This window comes from Sinohyriopsis cumingii, chromosome 6, assembly GCF_028554795.1.
Source record: "Sinohyriopsis cumingii isolate HCF-2022 chromosome 6, ASM2855479v2, whole genome shotgun sequence".
NCBI classification, from domain to species: domain Eukaryota; kingdom Metazoa; phylum Mollusca; class Bivalvia; order Unionida; family Unionidae; genus Sinohyriopsis; species Sinohyriopsis cumingii.
This window is the reverse complement of record NC_142966.1, coordinates 67,531,576-67,555,063: the sequence shown is the minus strand read 5'-3', so window position 1 is coordinate 67,555,063 and position 23,488 is coordinate 67,531,576. Positions and strand designations below refer to the sequence as shown.

The following is a 23,488-nucleotide window of genomic DNA, read 5'->3' as shown; positions in this document are numbered from 1 at the left end:
TTCACTGTTTCATCAAGGGTTCGATTTGCAAATTGAAGTTCCACACGAATCTGGCCGGATTTTATAGGGTGGAAATGTAATACGTCGCTGTCTTGGTCTGAAGTTAAATCAAAAGCCCACAAATGATAATATCCTGCATAATCGTCGTACGTAATACCGTGGCTGGTGTTAGTCCCTTTCTGTCTAGCGGCTTCGTACAGGGACAAGAACGATCTAAAGTAATTCTTTTCGTCACCAAACTTAGGTTCGAAAGGTCTGGTACATAAGGTCTTGCCATCGCAACTGACTCCGATTTACGACATACCAAAGGGTTGAAAGTTGGTTTAGTTTGGTTCCATTGAAGGCTTTGTAGCTGACACTACCAATGATTAAACGTTTGGGTAACTGTCCTTGAAACAGATGATCTTCGTTAATGGATCGCTGTCCAGTGGGAATGGTGAAAGTTTTCTGTGACTGATGTCGTTTCCCACTTTCGGTAACACTTCCACACGTAGCACCTATAGTCTGACTTCGATTTTGATTTTGAAAGCGGCATCAATTTCAGTCATGAAATAGACAGCGGCACTGCTTCGATTCAGTCTCAGATGGACATCCACACCGTTCAGCAAATACTTCTCTTTCAGCCACATGTCCAAATGCAAACGATCCATCAGTTCTAATCTACGTCATTGCAGGATTTTCTTTCGTCGTTCATTGTGGTCTTCATCATCTTTTTTAATCACATCGGTGTCATCAAATATTCCTGCTGAGTCAGGTTTCCATAACACACCTCCATCCAGATGGGTGTTCTGAGCTTCTTTTCCGTATGTCAAGAGACTTTATAGGTACGTTTAGTAAGGGTAATTATCCATGCCACTACAGATCAGTATGTTATTCAAGTACAAATCCACTCAGCTGTACGAGGAATGCATGAAATTGTTGACGGGAGAGTTTTCCTCTTTGTCTAAAAGACCTCCAACCGGATTTAGAACTTTGACTTTCAGGTACAAGTAACTGCTATTCAGATCGATGGAATCTTCGGCTGTCATATGATTTCAAACTCAATGGGGACTGATTCTGGGTCCTTGACTGATGTAACGGGATGAAATTCGAATCATTGGGATTCTCGCATCCTCATTATAGAGGGTGGCATGGCAAACAGATTCAGTTACGACTTGGAACAGGTGCAAGACTCTCGGTTTATCATTCTCTTTCTTGTGTTCTCTGTTTCTTTTTAATCATCAAAAACGTCCAAGTCTTGGACAGTTCCTATTTTCTTAGTCTTTCTAGCTCTGAGGGGTATGAAAACTTCTGAAGGGGTGTTTTAATCGTCTCTTTCTGTCTTGTCCTTGCTGTGCCTCACGGAATCAGGAATGTATGGATCGGGTCCGTCCTGGCATTTATAGAAGTTTCTCGCCGACCCAAAATGTCTTTGCCCGTTTGAAACAAGACCTTTTTGCCTTCTCTCAAGAAAGTTTCTTTGGGGTTTTGTTTGTCGATGATGACATTTTGGCGAAATATTTTGCCTTGTGTCAGCGCGTCATATTTCAAAGCGTGCAATCCTTGTGTCACCATTGGATTCGACGCAGGGGCCATCGAACGTAAGGCCAATTTCAACGTATCTCCTAAATCATGTCCTCGGTGCACAGGATACATGACTTATGAGTCCTTAGAGAATCGTTTTCGAAAATGGAGTTTATCCGTGACGTTCCTTTTAGCAAATGGAATATACTGTCCCAGATCTCTTTTTATAGCAATGTTGACAGTGTCGAAATACGACTTACTGACGGGTAAATAATGAGGATGTACAAATTCGTGGTGAAGGTGATAGGTGTTTCCAACTTCCTCGTCAGCATTCGTGGCAGAATCCACAATGAAAGGAATAACACGTAGTAACGGTACGGAGGTGTGTCCCATCTGAGTACACAAACATCAAATTGAGTCCTTGGTTCAATTCTACCGGAAAAAGGAACCACTTTCTGAAACTCGGGTTATCGTAAACGATTGCAAATTTGCCTTTTTCCTGTTCTTTCTTCCTCATCAGCATGTCCCCGCCCAAAATGTCAAACATTTGAGGACAACATTTAATACCTATAATTTTTTCATCCGGAAATTTCATAAGCGGGCGAGGAGCCACTTTACGGTATTCGATCGTGACACATTTCTTTACTTTGTCCAAGGCTTTGCCAAACAAACGCTGCCTTGAATTTGGTATTAATTGTGTCCACTAAATGTTGGCCACTAAAATAATAGCCTGGATGAATAGTCAATTTATATGCGTGACGTGAAAGATCATTGCTCTTACTGTCATCTATAGGGAGGTTTTCTACCAAGAATTCGTACATTTGCTGATTAAAGATTTCGACCTCAAAAATGTTTTGATCTGAAAGGACATTTAGGACTGTGTATGATGAATCATTTCCACCAAGGCTACTTCCCAATGGGCTTCGTGATCCAATTGGATGACCTGATGTAATTTGGAGGTGAAAAAGCACAAGGTATTGCAAACGGTGGGGAAACACATCCATGTAACTGTCACTGGGTAACGTTAAGTAAAATTGGTTGCTGTTATTCATAATTCCAGAGTTCTGCTGTCCGAGGGGTCACTCGAAGTCAGAGGAGTGTCTTAAAGAGGGTTATTGTGGTGACTGACGATGGGCGCAAGGCACCTGTTGTTTCCGTTCGATGTGTATTTCAGAGAAGGATTGGGAAGAAGGTAACCGATGCAACTGCTCAGTACAATGGTCCACGATTGTTTGTCTCCTTGTCGCAAACTCAAATACACCACAAAGCTTCGGCAGAAAAAGACGATTTGCGTTTTATGCACACGTTCTACACACCACATCCACAAGGGTTGTTTATGTAGATCTTGAAGAATAACTCGATGAAGCAGTGGTCACTGCGGTGGTAGCAGTAGTTGAGGTTGTGTGGAAGGGCATGATTGTCACTTCTTTTTATAGTCGATGACTTGCGAAGCGTCGATCCAAGAATCAAACCTAGGAGGATATACTTTTTAACGCCCTTTGACATCTTTTTCAGGATACGTTTATTTGTTTAAAAGTGAACAACACGAAAGACATAAATTCATAAAAGCCAAATGGTTCCGTACAACGATAAAAATCACATCAAAACGATCAAAGTGGAATATAAACAAGTGACAGTGCAACATGTTTTTGGTATAAAAAGCTGTCCTAGTGACCGTATGTAATGTTCTTACAGTCTCTACATTGGGTACAGTCACACTGGTGTCCTCCCGGAATGGTATTTCGGGAATGTCCATGACAATTCTGTCCTGAAGGGGGATGGTTTTACTCGATGACGGGTTCTTCTTCTGGCACTATCACTAACACAGGTTTAAAAGTTATTTTCTTCACTGTACGTTTGAATTGAAGATCCCAACTCGTGGGCACAATTGGCCACTTCTTTGGTCCATGAGTCGAAACCCATACTTTTCCAGTCACTTACATCTGGCCAGTAAGGGTGTAAGTCACAAGCTACACACACATTGTCGTACACATCTTCAGTACCTAAAAGTTAACAAATCATTTTTTCCGTTAAGGTCGAGAAGTATCCAAATGAAAACGCAAGGTTTTTAGCAGAACGAGTTTCTCATGCTCATTTAAGGTGTCCACTTTCATGCTTTATTTCGTGGTAAGTACTGTTTGTAATTAATCCATAAGGACTGGTAAACAAAATCCCAGAAAGCAAGTCACTAAGACACACCAAACGTCGAGCCCAATTCATGGGACACAGTTCTCATAATAAGTGTTGGTAATCCTCTACTGATTGAATACTCTCATCGATTTCCTTCTATGTAATCTGTTGTATCACAACTGATAAAGGTCCTGACATGGTAGGTCGTTTCTGTACCTCTTTTTGTCGGAGGCAATAAGTGTACTTTCTGCACAGAGATGATCATACTCCAGTGACGCATCTAAATGGTTTAGTCACTAAATTGCACATCACAACACGCCGTTCAGACGTTTTCTCTTGAACTACGTTTACATTGTGTAAAAGATTTTGGTAACCCTCTAACACTTCCTCTAGAATTCGTTGCAGTATGTCTAACTTTTTGTAAAAGAAGCAGTCACAACAAACGAATCCTTCTCGCCCACGTCCAGTTTAACAATGTTTGACCACTGGAACACTTTCGTCTGAATCACTCCTCTTGTAGCATCAAGGTACCAGTGGTTTAAACATCGGTGACCTGACGGATGCAACTATTCCTTGCGTTTCACTTGTATTTTGACCCTTTCTCGGTAAAAGCGTTCTCTCAACTCCAAAGATAAACCATGAATGTTCTCTTGTATGGTATCCATGATCATGTCAGTCAGTATTATTTTATTTAATATCTTCTCCTAGAGCGAAAGTAATGGACATAGTAATATCTGACCTCTGCCACTTACGGTAACGATCAAGAATGTCAGTAAAATCTTCTAATGTAAACAGTCTCAAGCGGAATTATCGGATGAACGCAGACTTGATCCAGTGAAATCTAACGAGTTTGTTGACTTTTTTCACTTTCTTCTTGTGAATGTATCGACACAAAAGTTCTACAGTCACCAATTGAGATTTTGCTCTGACAAGAAACAAACATCCTTGTAGATCGTTTCTTGCAGTTCGTTTGGTACTCCTTAAATATTACTTATCAACTGGGGTTTAAATACTTATCTCGCTGTTGTCCAACGTTTGACACCCAGCCAAGTTGGTTTCTTAAACGACATGACATGCCACGTCAATTACTAGGGTCCCACTAAAGGTAGGTAGTAGTGACAATGCCGAGACCATTGAGCATGTTCCAGGTAAGACGAATCTTTTCTGCTCCCACTCGTGAAGTGACACATCGCAACGGAAGCACTTGACTTTATCGCCTATGCCCAAGTAAAAAAATCCGGCTCTGGCTAATTCTTCGGGGGTAGGTCCTCTCAGATATTTAGGCCATTTTCCTTTGAAGGTTTGTAATCGACTTTCAAAGTCGTAGTATTCAGGCAAACGCACAGGGAACGAATATTCGTCTTTCACAGGTTCACGAGGGTACGGTGAAATCCGCAGTAGTTTGCTCATTTTTGGATGGCATCCGTAGGATGGTAGCTGCATGGTTTCACGTAGAGGATGACATTGACATAACGAGTATCATCGCTTTCGCATCCGTCAGGTTTGACGCGCACAACATCACTTTCCACGGTAGGTGTACTGGTAGTAGTAGTAGTCACATCAAAGTTCCTATGAAGTGGTACTGAATCGCTGAGATCACAGTATACGCCATCACTTTCATCTCAAGGCACAGCATCGCACTCAACTTGAGAATCACCGAACTTGAATGATGTCTGTTTAAACGTATTCATCTTTCTCGCTTGGTCTTGGTAGTTACAATGAACTATCGGTCTTAGACGTTGTTCCATTTGTATGCTGACCAAAATTGACGTGTCCGTTCGGCAAACTGGAGTGACTGGGAAGCCGAACTCTCTTTTGGTGCACGATTTGATACACTTTTTCCAAATGTCGACTGAAAATTTGGTGAGAGAGTAAACGTACAATCTTGTGCGGTTGGTAGGTTGTAACATTAAAGTTTCCATCCTGTCCAGACTGCAAAGCTTCTTTCAGCACGCCAAAGTTTATCACTCGACTGGTGCAATTACTGAGAGTCAATCCTTTCACTTTACACTCGGTGTGCACTTCTCCTAGTTTGGCCGGTATTCATAGCCGTAATGTTTAGGACCGCCAGTTGCAAAACATAAAATCTTGCCGTCGGTGTGCTCTTCCGTCCAGGCTTCTATACGGCCTCCTATGATGGCATGGTGAAATTGACCCCGGCGATCGATGAAGAAGCCACTGTCCGAGTTAATGTACAGGACGCGATCTCCTAACAGTTCGTACAATTTTAGGCGAACATGAGATGTCACGTATACCACAATGATGACATTTCCAAATTCGTCGTCTTCTACAAAGTCCAGTTCTTCTTCGTAATTGACTAAGATCAAGTCCTCACGTATGAGTCCACGTGTTTCATGTATTTGGTTCTGTCTTAAATCATCTGGAAGCAGCGGGAAGGTTCTGTCAAATACTCCGTCCTGGGTAAACACGTTCTTTGTGCCATTGTGTCCCATAAGCACTTTAACATCACTTTTGCAAACGATCGCCTTACTTCGTTTTTCTCCACGTGGTCTAATGCGATGCCTTCCTGATCCCAGTATTTATCTTTGAATTTATGTTGGTCTTCGGGAGTGTGCCACCAGGAAGGATAGCAGCTGACTTGTTGTTTCAGTTGCAGAAAGGCACCCACGTAGTAAGAGAAAATTCGCCCTTGTGGTATTTTTGTATCTTGGGAAAGTGGTAAATTTCGTACAATTCTAACAATTTCTATCCCAGGTCCAGAGCTTTAAACAATTCCACGAGGACCCACGTTTCCGTCACGGCGCATTCTTCCTGGGTGTGCTGACAAGGTTGGTCTTGGCTGCACGTTTCGGCACTAGTACAGCACAAAGGAAACAACAATTGTCCATGGAAATTGTGAGGTAAAACGGAATGGAAAAAATCCTTGAGAGTCAAGACTTTGCACTTGACCAATCTTTCGTATTGTCTAATGTCGTCCAGGTCGATGTATTTGGTCAGTAATTGTGGGTGCCCTGCTGGAAAGTTACAGCGAACGCACGTCCCAGTATTTGACTTCTTCTCCTTTCTGCTCGTCCGCTCGGTTCAGAAAACAGGTGGCATTCGTCCATCCTCCGTAAAAACTGTTCCGCGGTTTCAATGGGTCCACCAACTTCTAACGTTCCACGATTCGTTAAACTAGGAATCTGTTTCAAACGGTGATCATACTTGTGGTCCCCACATTTCCACCACTTGGTATCCTTGCTATTTTAACTTCAATAGCCGCTTCAAGTAGTCTCGTACAAATGTTCCATGATCCGTTGTAAAAACAAAACAACTGGTTTTTAATGTCACGTTGAGGGTAACAGAGGGGACGTCCGTGAAATAAGCAACCGTTAAACTCGTACACGATCTGATGTTTTCTAAGTCCCAGCCATCCACTGAATACGTTCCAATGGTCTTTCGCCTTCTCCGTTTCGGGCATGTTGGATCTATTTGTCTTCCTTATCGCACAAGTAATGTAGCCAGCTTAGGGATTTGACCGAATATTGAAGTTTGACAAAGTTCTTCAGTTGAGGGCTTATGGCAGCCAGGGACTTTTCGGTCATGAATCGTTGGCGTTACACTAAGGAACACGCGCTGGCAATGGTGCAGGTTTCTTTCAAAGGATCGACCCCTCCGTGTTCCATGAACAGTTCTAGAAAGTTTCCACAGCAACGCCGTAATATGTCCACGTTTGAACTACAATACATTTCTTCCTGAAAGTCGAAGGTGTCCGGTACCAAGCATAGAAAGTTTCTCGTTGTTCGGCACGAAAAATAGCCTTTGGCCATTTCTGTCATTTCAAATGTTTTAGACATTTGGCTCAGTGGCTTGGCCAAGTAACTCATCGAGTCTTTAAATTGCACTTGTCCCACTTGCATGGAAATGATTTTGGCTCCTTTCAAGGTTATGTTAGGAAGTTCGGTGCTATGTTCCGTATAACATTTCAAACGAAACTGTCTCGAGATATTGTGAGACATCACTGTGGCATGGCGATGACAATCTCCATAATTTTCGATGTCCTCTTGGTGCCACGTTTCGTCGATGGGGTCTAAAATCCTTTGGCGAAATCGGCAAGCGTGTTCGGTCCCCGAATGACTAAAGATAGGCTCTTGGATGCACTTCTCGCACGCTCGATGATCCACGCAGAAATTAAAAACGTGAATGCCGGTCTCTTGCATGCATTCAAAATCGAAAAAGATGAAATTCTCTTTCTTCTGGTCATCTTCATCTTCTTGTTTTAAACGGTATTTTTGAATGTAGCATTCGTGTTCCACGTTCACTATTTGGTGACAAATATGACATCGCTTCTTTCCTGGACATACGTGTCCCTTGGTATTATTGGTTCGTATGCCTTGTCCACAAGTAGGGCACAATCTCAGGAGTTGACAAGCACTTTTTTGCTGTTAACGTTGCGTTTTTAGATGTTGTTGGTAACATGCAGGGCCGAGAAACATGCGCTGACAAGCAGGGCAATGGACTCGTTCTTGTCATTCGTCCAGACACGGTTGAGATGCCAAACATCTCTCACATTTTTATCCACAATGCTTGTGCTGCTCTCGATTGTTATAACCATAGTTACATTCCTCACAATAATGACCATATTCCAGGAATACGGCGATACTGGTAATAGCATCGAAATGTTCATCTAAAATCTTTGCCTCGACACAGCAGAAGTCCGCACAACTCTTCAGAGATCATTTTCAAAGTGTAGCATGGAGCAAGACTTCTTGCAACTTTTGCATTTCAGGAATGCCACAGAGTGTGTCTATGGAAAGTACCGCTTGCTGTAACATGAGTTCTGTTTCTCTTTGTTCTTTGGCTCCGTTCGATTTTCGAATATTCCCCCAGGCTCTATTCATTCTGCCGTGTCATTCTTGTCGGCATACGTTCGACCCACCACGATGGCACGGACTAAATACATCTTGTCTTGAGTGTTGTTAATTTGAGGCTCTTTTTGGTGCAACAAAGGTCGTCCACCAATAACACTTTTCTGCGTTGTTATGTCCCTGTGGGAAGAGATTTGTGGGTCATGAATAGTTCCGCTTTTAAATCGGTGATGTGAAACTTGTCGTTGGATTGCTGCACGTGCTGAATGTTTTCGATGACTTTGGAAGGTGTCAATTCCGTTGTGCTAAATTCGATCCAAACGGGTAATTTCAAACTGTCGTGATGAATGGAAAGTCTCAGGCAATCGTGTTCTTTGGCTTCACATTGTCGTTTCAGCGTGGTTAACAAAGGATCCAACGCATCTGTGATGAACTCTTCTGCTTTCTCCAGTGGTAAGTCAGACGTGAAATCTTTAAACTTCACCGTGTACGTGTAGGCCGTGGTTCTAAATTTTCTAGAAGAGCGCCTTTCCGTTTCTCGAATAGGTAGTACTTTTTAGGGTTTACTGGTGGCGGTGGTGAACTTTGATTGTGTGTAAAGTCCCTGAATCTGGATTCTTGCTCACTCATGTCATCTTCAAAATCCCTGGCGTGAATCTGAGCCAAGACTTCAGCTGCTGTGCGAGGCGATAAATCACGTTTCTGCCTCTTACTTTCTTCTCCTTTCTCCACGACTAGATGCGATCGTTTCATCTTGACTGCCAATAGTCAAATGAGTAGATTTTAAACACCATGGTCACCTATATATTCATGTCAGACCAGTGGTTATATTATTGGTTAGTGTCTTCCCTCCCAGTATTCATTTCACTCTCAAACCGACCAGAGCGATGGAAGAGCCCACACAGATCGAACTTCTGATCAGAACTTTGCGATGCGTCATGCAAAAGTTTTCTTCAGACAAGCCGACGGATGACTTCCGCTCCTTTCGAGATAAAAGTCAAGATACTTGCTATATCTGTAAGACGAAAGGCCATTGGGCTACTGAGTGTCCAGACCGTCAAAAAGCAAGACAGGTGTCAGAAAGACACTTGTTATCATTGTCAAGAGAAAGGACATTGGTCTTCAGACTGCCCTAAAAACAACAGGAGCAAGAGGAAGACAGGGGTTCAGAATAGGACGAAGTTATATCCTCCCAAAAGGAAGAACCCCAAAATGTCCAGTAAGACAAACAGAAGAAAAGAAGACGAGAAGAAAGTGAGGAAGGAGAGGAGGAAAAACCTTTGAAAGTGAAGATATTCAAAAAACAGAAAGTGAACATAGACACAGAAGTCTATGAACTTTTTCAAGTGTTTTGTTGTGAATTTGATTGTAAAATTTGTACCAGAATATACCATACAGAAGTCGTAAGTGTCACTTGGTTTTTATTTTTTAGAGTAAGGACCTACACTCTCGCACTCACACACGTAGATCATGAGCAAAAAACGGGATTTTGACTTTTAATTGATTTTGGCAAAATATATACTATCTCTTTTCGAGAGAAGTGTGTGGACCTGAAAAGGATCGCTGTGTAATTGTTTTAAAAAAAGCAAACTAATGAACAGTACGTAATCAGCTTTAACTGCCTTATCCATTTGCCACGACAAGTGCCTACTTGTAGACTTGCTCCTGTCGATGAATTGGTAGAAATCGTTAGGGTTGGTATCTCAGGCGTAGCAACCGGAACAAATTCTTTGGAAGACGAGAGAAAATCTACTAACTTTCAGTTAAAATCGGTCTCTTCTGGAAGTAGAAGTGTATTGTCTTTGGTAGTCGCTGCTATACCATCGCTTCTCGTCTCCACGGCCTTTTCACCCCAATCTATCATCTTCTTAGTTTCCGTCATGTTTGAAAACTCTGTCGCATTGATTCACTGTGCACTGATGCAAGCGCATCTATATAGGGAATGTGACGTCAAAGTCCGCTCTCTTCAGACTGGAAGATAGACTCCGCACTATGACTGAACTGTGTAACGCGTGTTAGGATTGGTGAAAAAACTCGTTTCGATCCACTCTAGCACTATAAATTACCGCAGTTCACTGCATTCCGTTCAACTGTTCTCGTCACAAAATGTGAACTAACCTTGAATCATCTACTCTCGTATCGTCAATGCTCTATAATAAATAAAGAAATATATATATAAAAATCGGCACGGGAAAAGGACACTTCCCTTTGTGAGGAGTCCTGTCCTCTACCAGACTATATTTCTTTTCATTTTGTAGATAGTCATATTAAAAAAAGACAACTTACATAAAGATCTGATCATCAGCAATGCAGTCAGAAATATAATACATGGATAACATGCAAAACATTATAGCAAAACACATATAGCAAACACCAGACAATAATGATCCATGGCAAAAATCTCTGATTAAAGTAAGGCCCAATAATCCAAACCGGGTTTACAAAATGAGTCTATATAAACACAAGTATAGGGAGGATGATAATATAAAAACATTTAACTTTTCTGCAATAGGGGGTCCTCTGTTTGATGGAAACTGAGAGGGATCGCACCAATAACGACATTATCCTTTTAGAAATTCTGAAATTTAAATGTCTGGTTCCAGTTTCGGTGAATATTTACGTGAAGGAAAGAAGAACGTGTTTCCGTACAAAGTAATCAAACCACAATTGACTTAATAAAAAGAAAATTGGATAAATTGATACAAAGTAGTTATTGGATTTTTTTCTAGCCTAATTTCAATGCATTTAATGTTGAATATGGGTGATGAAATCATATGTAATATGATGATAAGTGTAAATTTATTTCCTCTTATATTTCTGTAAATGCACGCAATTAGGTACATATTAATTATTAAACGCTTTTGGAAATGATTTCCAAACTTATTATATTTTTGGGGGAACTAGTTGGAGAGAGAGAGAGAGAGAGAGAGAGAGAGAGAGGGAGGAAAGAATTCATTGTTACCGAATGTTATTTATCCATTCGTTGTTCTTAACAATCTGGCATACTTGTTCAAAACTTCAGATGTCGGTTATGCAAATAGCTTGCTCAAGAAGGAATAACTTCACATCGTCTGTGAGCCATTGCACCTTAGTATGTGTAGTTGTATTTATGAGATTTTCATTTTTTGCTTTAAAAACGAGTTTAGATGTGTTTGAGAATTACTATTTAATTTGCAGGAAAGAAAATAATTAAACTGCGGCTGAGGAAACAAAAGAACCCCCTCCCACCCAAAAATGGCGAACGATGCAGGAGTTGAAGGGAGATTAGATAGACGTTATATATGTCTGATCAAAAATAACATTTACTCATATTAGCTTAAATCTATCAAGCTGATATACTGGTTATGGGTATTTTATGTGGTTGATGGGTCACTATGTGGGTTATGGAAATTTAATATGGATAGGTCACTATGGCGGTTACATCAATTTAACAATGAGGTGCCACTGTTGTGGTTATGGGTCTTCAGAGTGGATGCGCCACTATGTTGGGCATCATAGAGTATAGGCGTTTATTTCGGTTATGGAAATTAATATTACGGATCATAGACTACGTACAATTATGGAAATTAACATGACATATATCACTATGGGACCCTATAAAATTGTAACATTAATGGCTCTTTTTGATCCTATGGATTTACCATAGGATGGAACAAATGGAAAGACAGAAAAATGCACATATAATTTATAAACAAGCTGCAACACTATTTTCCACACCTTTGACCGTCGTTGTAACTCATTTTGACAGATGAGTCAGTCTTCGTACTGTGCTTTATGCTCTATTTCGCCTTCACATCGGTACGGTAGTTTGCGTCGAAGAGCATAATGGAGATGGCAGTTGAGCACTCTACACCAAGCCACATGTTGCTTATTAGAGAATGGTTGGTAAGACTGGTGATAAGTCGAGCATTATATCAGAAGAAAAGTGATTGAAGATAGTTTAGGTAGTTTGCCAACAATAGCGAGTCTTGTTCTGTCCTTGGACGGCTTCGGGGGCCTGGAGGTTAGAGCGTCCTCCTCGGATGCGGAAGGTCGCAGATTCGAACCCCGGCCAAGTCATAGCAAAGGTAAAAATGGTACTAGATGCTGCCTTCTTTGGCACTCAGCATTACGAGCTTAGTGTTAGGACTGGTCGGTCTGGTGTCTTTATAATATGAATGGGTGGGACATCATGCTACATGTATGCGGCATTATGCCCCAGTCCTAGATATCACTATTAAGTGGCACACTGCATCATCGTAGCAATACGACTGAACAAATAGTAAAGCTACTTTAAAAATCCAAATCACACACACACACACACACACACACTTTTTCTGTCCAAGTCAGTCAGTTCGAGTCTTGATCAATGAATCAGAGTGCGTCTTTTATCTATAAATCAAAACACTAGATGTCCTATGGCGTTCCTAAAGAAGAAATTATAGTTTGTCCAACCCGATGAACTTGTTAATCTAAATGTTAATCTAATGACAATACCACTGCTGCTGATAACCTGCCTTTGGCATCATCAGTTCAACCAGATTCATTGTATCTGACTCTTCGGATTTTGGTTTCATCGCAAGAATTTAATGTCACCGACATCACCGTTACTAGAATACCGTATCTTTAAAACGAAAGAATATTAAGAGTTGGAAACAAATATACAAATCCAAAGTCAGATAGAGCATTAAACAATTTTTTTTACAACAATATAAATAACGGAAAGAGAAGATGAAGCGAGAAATTAAAAATATTCTCAGCTGACTGAGACAGGCAGCACTACCGCAAGTACAAAAAAATGGATGAAATACAAAGTTCTTCCGCCCACGAACTATTATCATCGCAAGTATTCTCAGCATTTCACCTTTAATCTAATGTTTCCATTATGTCGCACGTATTCTGAAACCTGCATTTGGCATATAATCTACCGTCACTAATGCAAAAGAGATCTTTTTGACAGGCACGCCGGTGAGTAAAGAATTGTTTCAATGTAGCCAAACTGATGGATCAGTATAAGAACACGGGATTCTGACAAAGACATGTTAAATTGTTTTTGAGGAGAACTGGCTCGACGTCCGATTGTATCTTAGACAAAATACCTTATGGATGAGAGTCAATGTTTTAATGTAATCGACGATAAAGGACAACCACATAAACACATCGATATTGTATGACAAAATTTGGTCAAGGTCAGTTACAAACAAATATAATTTTTTGAACACGGCCACTTTTCCGACTAGATTAGTGCTGTTTGCATGACTGCCAACACTTTATTGATGTACTCGGTTTAATAACCTCCAGGTGACCGTGTTCATTACTTTGATACAGACATCTATCGACCCTGTGAATACCACCTGCATAACTAAGATCAGTGTGAACCAATGAACATCGTAAACAACACCATTCTCAGTTTTGCTAATGGAATTTTCATGAATTACGATTGTCAGTACCAATATACGAAAGAACAACTCAAAACATTGAAAATAAGGAAAAATTGCTCATTTAGATATCTTTCCATTCAAGTCGTGAACTTTGACTCGCTGAAGCGAGTACTGGAGTCAGGAAATGACAAATTCTTTCTCGTTAAAGCCCATGATCCACACAGGATTACAAGTGTGTCAGCTGAGAAAGTCGTCGTAAACCGATGGAGGATGTGCATCGCATCATCTCCTGAAAACCGATTACTGAATGTACCTTATAGATACTGTCGAAAATAAGAAAGCAGGGTCAAAGAGGCGAGACCATTGTCTCCAGAAACCTTAAAATAAGAATACATTTCTGAAGGAATGATCAATGTGATGTTGTTCATTACGGAAAAGATTGGTGCTGATTCTTATACCATAGACAGTGATGACGTCATCGTGTAAACTCGAAACGGCATAATCATTGGAGTGATCGACCTGTCCGTTTCTTCTTCAAACGAGGCCCAACACTACAGGCTTCGGTGAGACCGATCATTCCACTCCCACCACATCTCACGGATAAGTACTGACGACAGCAGAATACACCAGAGACAATACAGTCATTTTGTCAGGAGATTTACACATTCAGGAGGATATGCCTAAAACACCCAGAGGGAGCCCATTCCCAAAGATTAAACAATAGCAGGATTTGTGTATCTAGAGAATGAGACAAAAAACGAAGTTTTAGTTGTGGCGTCAAACTCTACACACAAGATAAAATGAATTCATCCTACTAAACACGTTACAAATGGTCTCTGCGCTGCTGCCACCACAGGCAACTGGTCGGTTCAGGAAGTGTTTAGGTATTCTCTCTATTATTATAAATACTTCAGACGTGCGAATAAAGATTATACCATTGAAGCAGACAGAACGTATTTTCATATATATACTTACTTGAAAACTTGGGAAAATTACATTCTAAATGAAATGGCATTCAATTTTAAACTAGTTACATCTGGATGGTGCAAAATGGATATTTGCTGGGAAATATATTCTAAATGTCTCTAAATGTCATATAATGAACAATAAAGTACATTATACAAATCTCGGGCCATGGGTATCTGGATGATATAAGAAGGATGTTGCTGTGAATATATTCAAACTATCAGAAACTGAAAAGCTGTTTGTATGTTATATATCATATTCATAAGCACTTTATAAGCGCGATACAGTTTTCCTTTGGAGCCGAGAAAACGTATTTATAATTGAGTTTGGATGGATTCATTCGAACAAGAGGTAAAGATCTAAAAGGCATATCATGCTTCACCATTGACATATTATCGTATTAAAATAGCGATTACCGTGAAAAAAATGTAATAAGAAAAAAAACGAACGGACAGTATGTTTCGTTTCATATAAGCTAATTTTCGTTTCGTTAAAGTTTATATTTGGTTTTAAATGTTGGCAGCCTTTTTAGTGCCATATAGCGTCTTAGCTTGAGTCACATGATTCCGCCTATATATATAATGTGTGAAAACGTCCCCTTGCAAGTAAAACAGCACAACCATCCCGCGATAGCAAGCACATTTGGTCGTAAGTCACCGAGCAGGAAAGGGCCAGGCCGGAGAATTTAGAAAGAGTATTGACCAGATCTTTCATCGACCAGAATACAGACGCTACAGTGCTCATTCATGAGGCGCGAAAATCTCGGAAACACGACCTTGCGACAACACACATTTTAACTGATCATCTCTTTTCTCTCATCAGTTCGCACTGTTTGTCTCTCTCTCTCTGTCGGCCACAAACTGGTCAACAACACCGTCGCCGACCCAGACGAACGACATAGTCGACGACTCATGTGTGGAGCTAGTGATATTCAGCATACACATAACACTGGCATGATCAACGTGACTGGAGACGTTTTTAAATGCCTGATTACAAAATGCAGCTAAACCTTGAGTTATCATTAATAAAGCTATGTGGACGCCTACGCTAAACCCACCCACCACAACAACGAGTAACCATAGAGATGGTGCTGCGACAAAGAATAAAGAATGCGGTGTTAGTGTGTGCATGTGTTGCATATCCAAAATGAATCCATGTTAAACCATGAATAAAATGTCCGGTTTTGTTTTCTTACCCTAGAAAGTTGAAACGACTGTAGTCACGGCAACAATGCATTGTCCATCCTAAAAGTCATAGACAATCTGTCAGGTCGTCGATGCTAGGAATATATTATGTTTTCGTTATCCCTTTAATTAGTCATTGGCAGGATGTAGTGGTTCACGTAAAACAAAATTTGCAAACATTTAATTGAGCGCAAACAACTATATTCCATTACCTGCAACAATGACTCGTAAACAGTGGCAGGCTGCTGATTCATTACATCAGAACGACAATGAGAAAGAGCATCGCTAAATGATGTATTTTTAGTGAAGACGGCATAATCGTGTCTCTCTCCAGTTTAACTCGCCTTGTTATCTTTGGTAACATATTATATTAAGATCAGGAGGAAACCAATCTCTGGTTAACATGAATAGAATAGTAAATCACATCAACGCTAGTATCAATAACATATAACAAAATTAATTGCAATTAAACCATACGCATTGTCCTGTGAGACTCAATGGATATTGTTTTGTGTTGTACAAACGTTACAGAGACAAATCTCATGTGAGAGACTCAGTCAAACCACGAGGAATACCATGATCACATTACGCCTGTGACGATGCAACACATTTAACAAACGCGTATTTACTAATCGATTTGAATCTCAGTACAATTGATTATTTAGAACGTCATCCCCACCTCTTCCGAAAATAGAGTAACAGTGATTTAACAGTCATTTACACCGTTGTTATAGTTTTTGTCTGTCTAAAAGAACACAAATCTAATTCATTCACTCAATCACACACGTTCTAGTAGATGATGTCATTGTTATTATGTAGGCTTACTTTCACCGTACGTCGATTTCTACAAGCAAGTATTCACCTTTCCGAAGAAAAGCAACCTTTTGTTCTTTTCAGGTTTCTGGAAAAGTTTTAAGAAGAATAGACTCTCAGATCTGAGTATCGATACATGACCAAGAAGATAGATAATCATCTTGATACCGGGTTTTAGTGGATTTTAGGCGTTATTACTAATTTGTTTCTACGATGGGATCCTAAATCGAGAACACAAACCACACAAAAAGCTCCACGAATACAAACAGGAAGAGGAAGACGATAAGACCCGCAGCTACAACAATAAAGAATCTGGCGACAAAACAAAATGAAATGACAAAGTAGATCGTGAACAAAATGAGAAAAACGTCAGTTGCAAAGAATAAGAAGAGAAAGACGAATATCACAATCAGAAGGAAGAGAGGAAATGCGGTCAGAGTGCACACATATCACAGGAAGCACAAACCATTAGCAACGAGGGAAAAGGCACCAACAGAAGCACAATTATGTATCATCTACTCCTGTTTTGATGACGTCAGATAAACCCAACTTAAGAAAGATGTTTATTTATATGTCGATAATGCCACAGAAAGTGATACCCATCCAAAATCTAATCCTCCTTTTTGTTAGTATCTATAGGTGCCACTGTGATATTGAAACAAGTGACACCGCGCACGAAAAGGTCCATGATAGAACAGGTGTCCTCCGAGCTTTAGTCACTTCTTTTAAACAAACATTTGCTCGATTTAGTCCACTGAAAATTCTTTATCATATGGTTTACAATTTAAACCTGTCTGACATTCGGACAACAGGTGAACTTCAGTACATGAACAAACGATAGTGTTTTTATAGTTTTGCATCAGTAATATCAGAAAGATGTCATAACAAAAAAATCATCATCATCAGTATTTTATTAAGACCATGTCGTTGTGGAATCATCAGACGAACAATTGCATGTAGAGTTTTACATCAAATGCCATAACTTTTGTTCCAACGAAAGACATCACTGGAAGCCAGTTCCAAACTGAAAGCGGAAGAGATGAAAATTCCTTGGTGATATTTTTACAATATTCGACATTTTGTCAATACGATTTGAAATATATTCAACGATCAGTTTTGTGACACACTCAAAAGAATTAACGACCGAGTGAAAACTGTTTTAGAAGCAATTCAAATCAGTCTTGCGTACTGTCGTACCTGTTTTTGAATTAGTGTGTCCATATAGCAACGTACAAACGCAATGCTCTGAAAACAGCTTTTTCAAACTGCGAAGATCGAACGACAGAAATCCAGACAGGAGTTATGTGCTGATCAGGACAACACAAACAGGTGTTTAACCTCATGAAACGTATATTAAACCATACGAAACACCGGGCAGTGCAAAAATAAACGTAGACAAAATCATTAAGCCGACAAAGATACGACAAAAAAAAGACAAAGAAATACAGACCCTCCAAAATACTTGAATATGTTCATATGCTAAATTTTAATTAAAATTGTCAAAATTCCAAGGCGAAAAGTGATCTGTTTCAACTGTCACTCACAATGATGATATGACAATAATTTAGAGGGAATTTCATTACTATGACAGCCCTTTTGGAGTTTGAAATCAGTAGGAAAATAAAACGACTGCTTCGATCCACATAACAGTTAAATATACCTTAAAGTAAAAATGGTAAAAATGAAAATACGACTCTGGATTAAACTGTCAGCGTTGTCGCCATCCAAAACTTCATGCATTTTTTGTTGATTTAAGTTTCTTCGTATCTCAACAAGATACTAGTTACAGCAGTTACCTTGTCCAGGAAAATTATGGAATCAATAACGTTCACCATTATATGAGACTAATTCAAGATGGAGGATGTTGTGTTCCAGAATCAGTTACCTAGACGACTTTTCAATGGAGCTGGTGTTCAAATGTCTTTAAAGAGACAGCACTACAATGTGATAAAGATCAAAATAACTCACGATGGACAGATTTAGTGCACCGGTTTCTTCGAATCCAATATGAGTTTGAGATACTGATTGCTTCTCCTTGATGTACCAACAGCACACAAGACATTTCATGCGACTATTACGCGAGATCTCACCTTTCTGAAGACTCGATTGCCCACCAGGCCAAAGCAATGACAAAGGACAGATTCACCCCCTACGTTGCGAAAACTCTGTGTGATAAATTCAGTTGGCTCAAGTACTTGTTTAACATTATTTTGTTGGTAAAAATATCGACGATACCATTAAAAACTCTACAGCATGAAAGAAGTGATCACAGTCGACAGAAATACATTTCACATAAAACGTAGTTTTGGTAATAGACATTCAAAATTGTTACCACCCATTTCCATATTATGAGATTACAATGACTGGATTTCGACAGTGTGTCAATAATATTGTGTATTATCGTCATCATCCAAACCTTTCAATCCCTTCAGCACATTCACAAGTTTGTCTTGGCCACATTTTGCCTAAGTCGATGAGCAGGTTGTATAAGTGTGGCGTTGTGATCATTGTTTTAGTCGCATATATTTGCTCAGCAGTGTAGATTAAGTCGGTGGCTAGACTAAATGATGGAATATTGGAGCCAATATCTAATAAACTTACGTTGTCAGATATAATCATTACTGGTTGTATGTATTGCATTGTGATGTACAGCGTATTTGTGTTCATTTTCCTACTTAGAACTTAGACATTATCCATGAAGGAAGGCAGATAATCATCCCAATGGACAGTCTTCGTTGCTTTTTAATAAGCTAGTAAAATAGTTGTTTAGGCTTAGCCAAACATGAACAAATTCTTAAATTGAAAAGAAAATAAACATGTCGATTTTGCATTAATTTTTATTTTATTTAATTCTCTCTTTTGAATTCAGTCTCTTTGTGAATATTTTTCCTCCTGTCCGTGCACCAAAAATAAAAATGGTTTCCATCATGTCCGAAAGTCAAGCATGTAAAACTGTAATTTCACCAGTCGTGCCTTCAATCACCGACCTTTAAACATAAATTTCAGTGATAGATCATACACTCTTTGTTTCATTTCGAAGAGGGTAGAGCATTTCATGCGCCGGGTGGAGGGCATCGATTTTATCACTCAAAAAAAAAAAAAAACGTACCCAGTAGGAAGATGTCCAAAAACAGCGACAGCAAGAATAATAGAGATGATGAGGAAAAGAGCAGACTAGAGCAGACTTATTATGGTTTGCAAAAGAAAACGATACTATGATGAAGAGAGACAGAAGGATGAGGAAGAGGAGTAAAGGGAAGAAGAGAAGCTGCAGCAAAATGATGAGCAGTGGTAGACCGAGAGCGACGAGCGTTGATTTTGGCTCTCGGTCTCAGTAAGTACACGGCGGAAAGACATATGGTGTAAACCGAACTGGCAGTGTGTAACGTCCTCGCTATCAGACAACTGTCATTATCATGGTCAACCCAACTGTCCTTTTCAGGAGCACCCTAATATTACGGAAAAATAATTTTAATCATAAATTGATATTTTCCATATGTGTGCTAGTGCTTGTATTATGCGTCTCTTTGTGTGTTTGCATGAAGAAATATAGTACAATATAAACGTTCACCTTCACCTACCCGTTTATTTACAAGTACGTGCGTGTTTAGTCTGCAAGTGTGTGCGTGCTGATCATTATATTATACCCTTTGCCTCATACCTGGTTTGTAAGAATTAGCCTGGGATTCCATTAATGAGTGCTAGTTAACAATGCATATTACTCCTTGTCCCCATCAAACGTTTTGCACAGGGATAAGGCTTTCTGTTGGTCGGTAAAGATATGCGTTAATTATCCATCTATAACACACACCCCTTACCCCTTGTCGCTTGTGTAGGTTTGTAAGTGATTAATTGTAAGCATATGTGTTAGTTATCCTCGCATACCATATCCTTAATCCCAGTATGCACTGGTTTGTAATGGTTGATGTTTCTCTGGAACTATGGGTTCTTGTCTGTAATTATGTTTATAATTGTCCGTTTATCCATGCGTTCCATTCCAATGTAAAAGTTCCATGGGATACCATATGGACCGATGGTGTTTGAAGGATCCAATACAGATCCATTTCGTAATATTAAATCTCCACAAGGTCCTACATCCATAATATTAATTTCTGTAGGGTCCCATATTTTTCAATGATTAATGTCAATTTCCATAAGCAGCACACAGTCCCATCCATCCACATTAAATTCTCATAACCAGTATAGTTTTCCAGCCATGTTCAATTCAATTAAGCGCCATTGTGCCCCATACCCAATGGTAAATTCCCATAATCGCCATTGTTGCCCATCCCGCATGCTAAATTTACATATCTGTTCTAGTTGCCCTTATCATACTAATTAATGTTATGTTAAATTCCCAAATCCACCACAGTTCCCTTAGCAAAAGGCTGCATTCCATAACCACCATTGTAGTACAGGCATACAAAGTAATTTAGAATTACCATTAAAAATTGTCCAATGTCATAAACCAAGCATGAAGAGAAACCACACAAAGACTATTTGAGACATTTTCCATAATCAAATAAACATTGTTCAATATAAGGCTTAACATTGTTTATTTCATTCTTTTTTTCTCTTCAATTTGACAAGGTTAAATTGATGCTCGAAGACTAGCTATTTTAATTCCATTGAATATTTAAATATTGCATGATCCTGAAGGTCCATAACGGTTTATATGGACCGTTTCGTTACGCTTAGAGAGGAACATATAATGAACGCTCTGCCGTAGCCTGCAATCTTTCCTATATCATACCACGTAAATACCGAACTTTCCGAATAATCTAAATTATCTGTGCACAATATCTAAGACGTCTTCTAAAAGCAGGAACTCGAAAATAATTCAGTTTTGCATAAGTAGCGCTATATACAGACGCAGACGGAACTATTTGTCTATCGATATATGTAATGGTCGAGACGAAAGAACCTTAAATTGAAATATAATATCCTGTATACGTATTCTTCGTTTGAATTTATCTTAGATTCGTCTTTCATACCCAGGTGCCATTCGCCCGGATTTGTATCCCAGAAAGGATGCTGTATTGCAGCAGTCGTCACTGGACAGATGCTATGGTCGCCTGCACACTCGGCTGAAATATGACTTCCGGACATCGGATTTAGTTGTACACTTAATTGAAGGTATTTTCTACCGAACATATGCTATTATTAAGATTAAATTATAGTAATTTCATTCCTACAAATATTGCGTGACTTTATTGGATTTCCATTGTTTTGTTTTGTTATTGTCACTGTTTCATTACAGTAAGCATTGGTCATCAAAAGCTATCGGAGAGAAAAAAGATTTCCACAATTCTGAATATATATTCAGCTATTGAGAAAGTCGGACCATAAATATATAAAAATATATTTGCAAGACACGCACACACACACACACACACACACACACACACACACACACACACACACACACACACACACAGATAGATAGATAGATAGAGCGTGACTGCACAGCACGAATGCCTATATCCACTTCCAATCCTCAGCCTTTTCAAGGAATGTGCAACAATGACGTGTGTATGTATGTATGTATGTATGTATGTATGTATGTATGTATGTATGTATGTATGTACAGGAATAGAGAGAAAAAAATCTTAGATCAACCCACATTATAAAGGCAAAGATGTTGGTTTAAGATACACAAATGTCTGAAGTTGATTTATCCGACTGCTATTTTTTGCATTTCGAATGCTGTACTTAACCATTTGTAAAGTATGGTTCCATTAAACCAAACATACTCTATCATTAGTATGTAGGCGAAGCTCTCTACAGTTTAAAGTAAGAGTTGAAATAATGTCTGAAGTTTTTCAAACATAGTTTTTTTAAAAAAAATTAGTACACTAACCTGCAAGTTAAAGTAATTCAAGTGATAAATTAGGAAAGCAAACAAAAAAAAAATGCCAGACTTGAGTAAAACAAATCTCGGTATTATAGAAAACATCGATCTTAACGTCCTTTGTACACTTTGAAAGCTTTATGATTCGTACGATTGACCATGAAGTCGCAAATCAAAACGCTTTACGAATTTAGTTAAATTCGATTCAAACCCTCCTAATTAGCGTCCAAACAAAACGTGGAAGACACCAATAGCTTCTGAAACTTTTGTGTTAATCGCATGACGCACATTATCACGCAAAAGGTGCCTAGAAGTATACACATTTTTCCTTTTCCCTGTTGTCTGGAATATGAACCAGTAATTTAGACTTATATGGAATGGCATTTCATGACACTTGCCATGGCGGAAACACGATCAACAACAAAATAACTCTTTCTGTTCAGGACGTTCTTGATGCCATCTTGCGCGTGTCCATTAGTAGCAGCCTGCAGTTAGTTCAATGGCCATCGTCCGTTCAGTTGTAAATCAATATATCATTTTTCTTGAGTCTGAAGATGGTAAATTTGAAGGTAAGTTTTGACTTTATAATGAAGTAAAATGCCCAAGTCAGATTGTGCTTAATGCTGTCGTGCACATGCCGAATAACAGTAGGACAGCAGTTAATTTAAATCGCCGTCGTTTATTCAGTTTTAAATTGATATCTCATTTTAGTTGAGTTTGAAACTTCAAAGGACATCGACCAGTGTTCCATCCACAAACGCGTGTGCTCGCTGGCTTATCAATGTGTTGAAACAAAGATGAAATCTGACTTCATAAGTAACTAACAGACCTGTAAGGACAATTTATAATTGCAAATGTTGATATAGGTCTATA

At 39.3% G+C, this 23,488-nt stretch overlaps 1 protein-coding gene across 1 annotated transcript in view; it reads left to right on the top strand.

Annotated features, from left to right (window-relative positions):
• Window positions 1–23,488, top strand: part of LOC149797122 (synaptotagmin-5-like) — a 69,599-nt gene that overhangs the window by 30,432 nt on the left and 15,679 nt on the right. Inside the window, exon 3 of the mRNA XM_089961795.1 lies at window positions 21,763–21,900. Coding sequence (XP_089817921.1) covers window positions 21,763–21,900 — 138 coding nt within the window. The remainder of the gene's footprint in view (window positions 1–21,762; window positions 21,901–23,488) is intronic.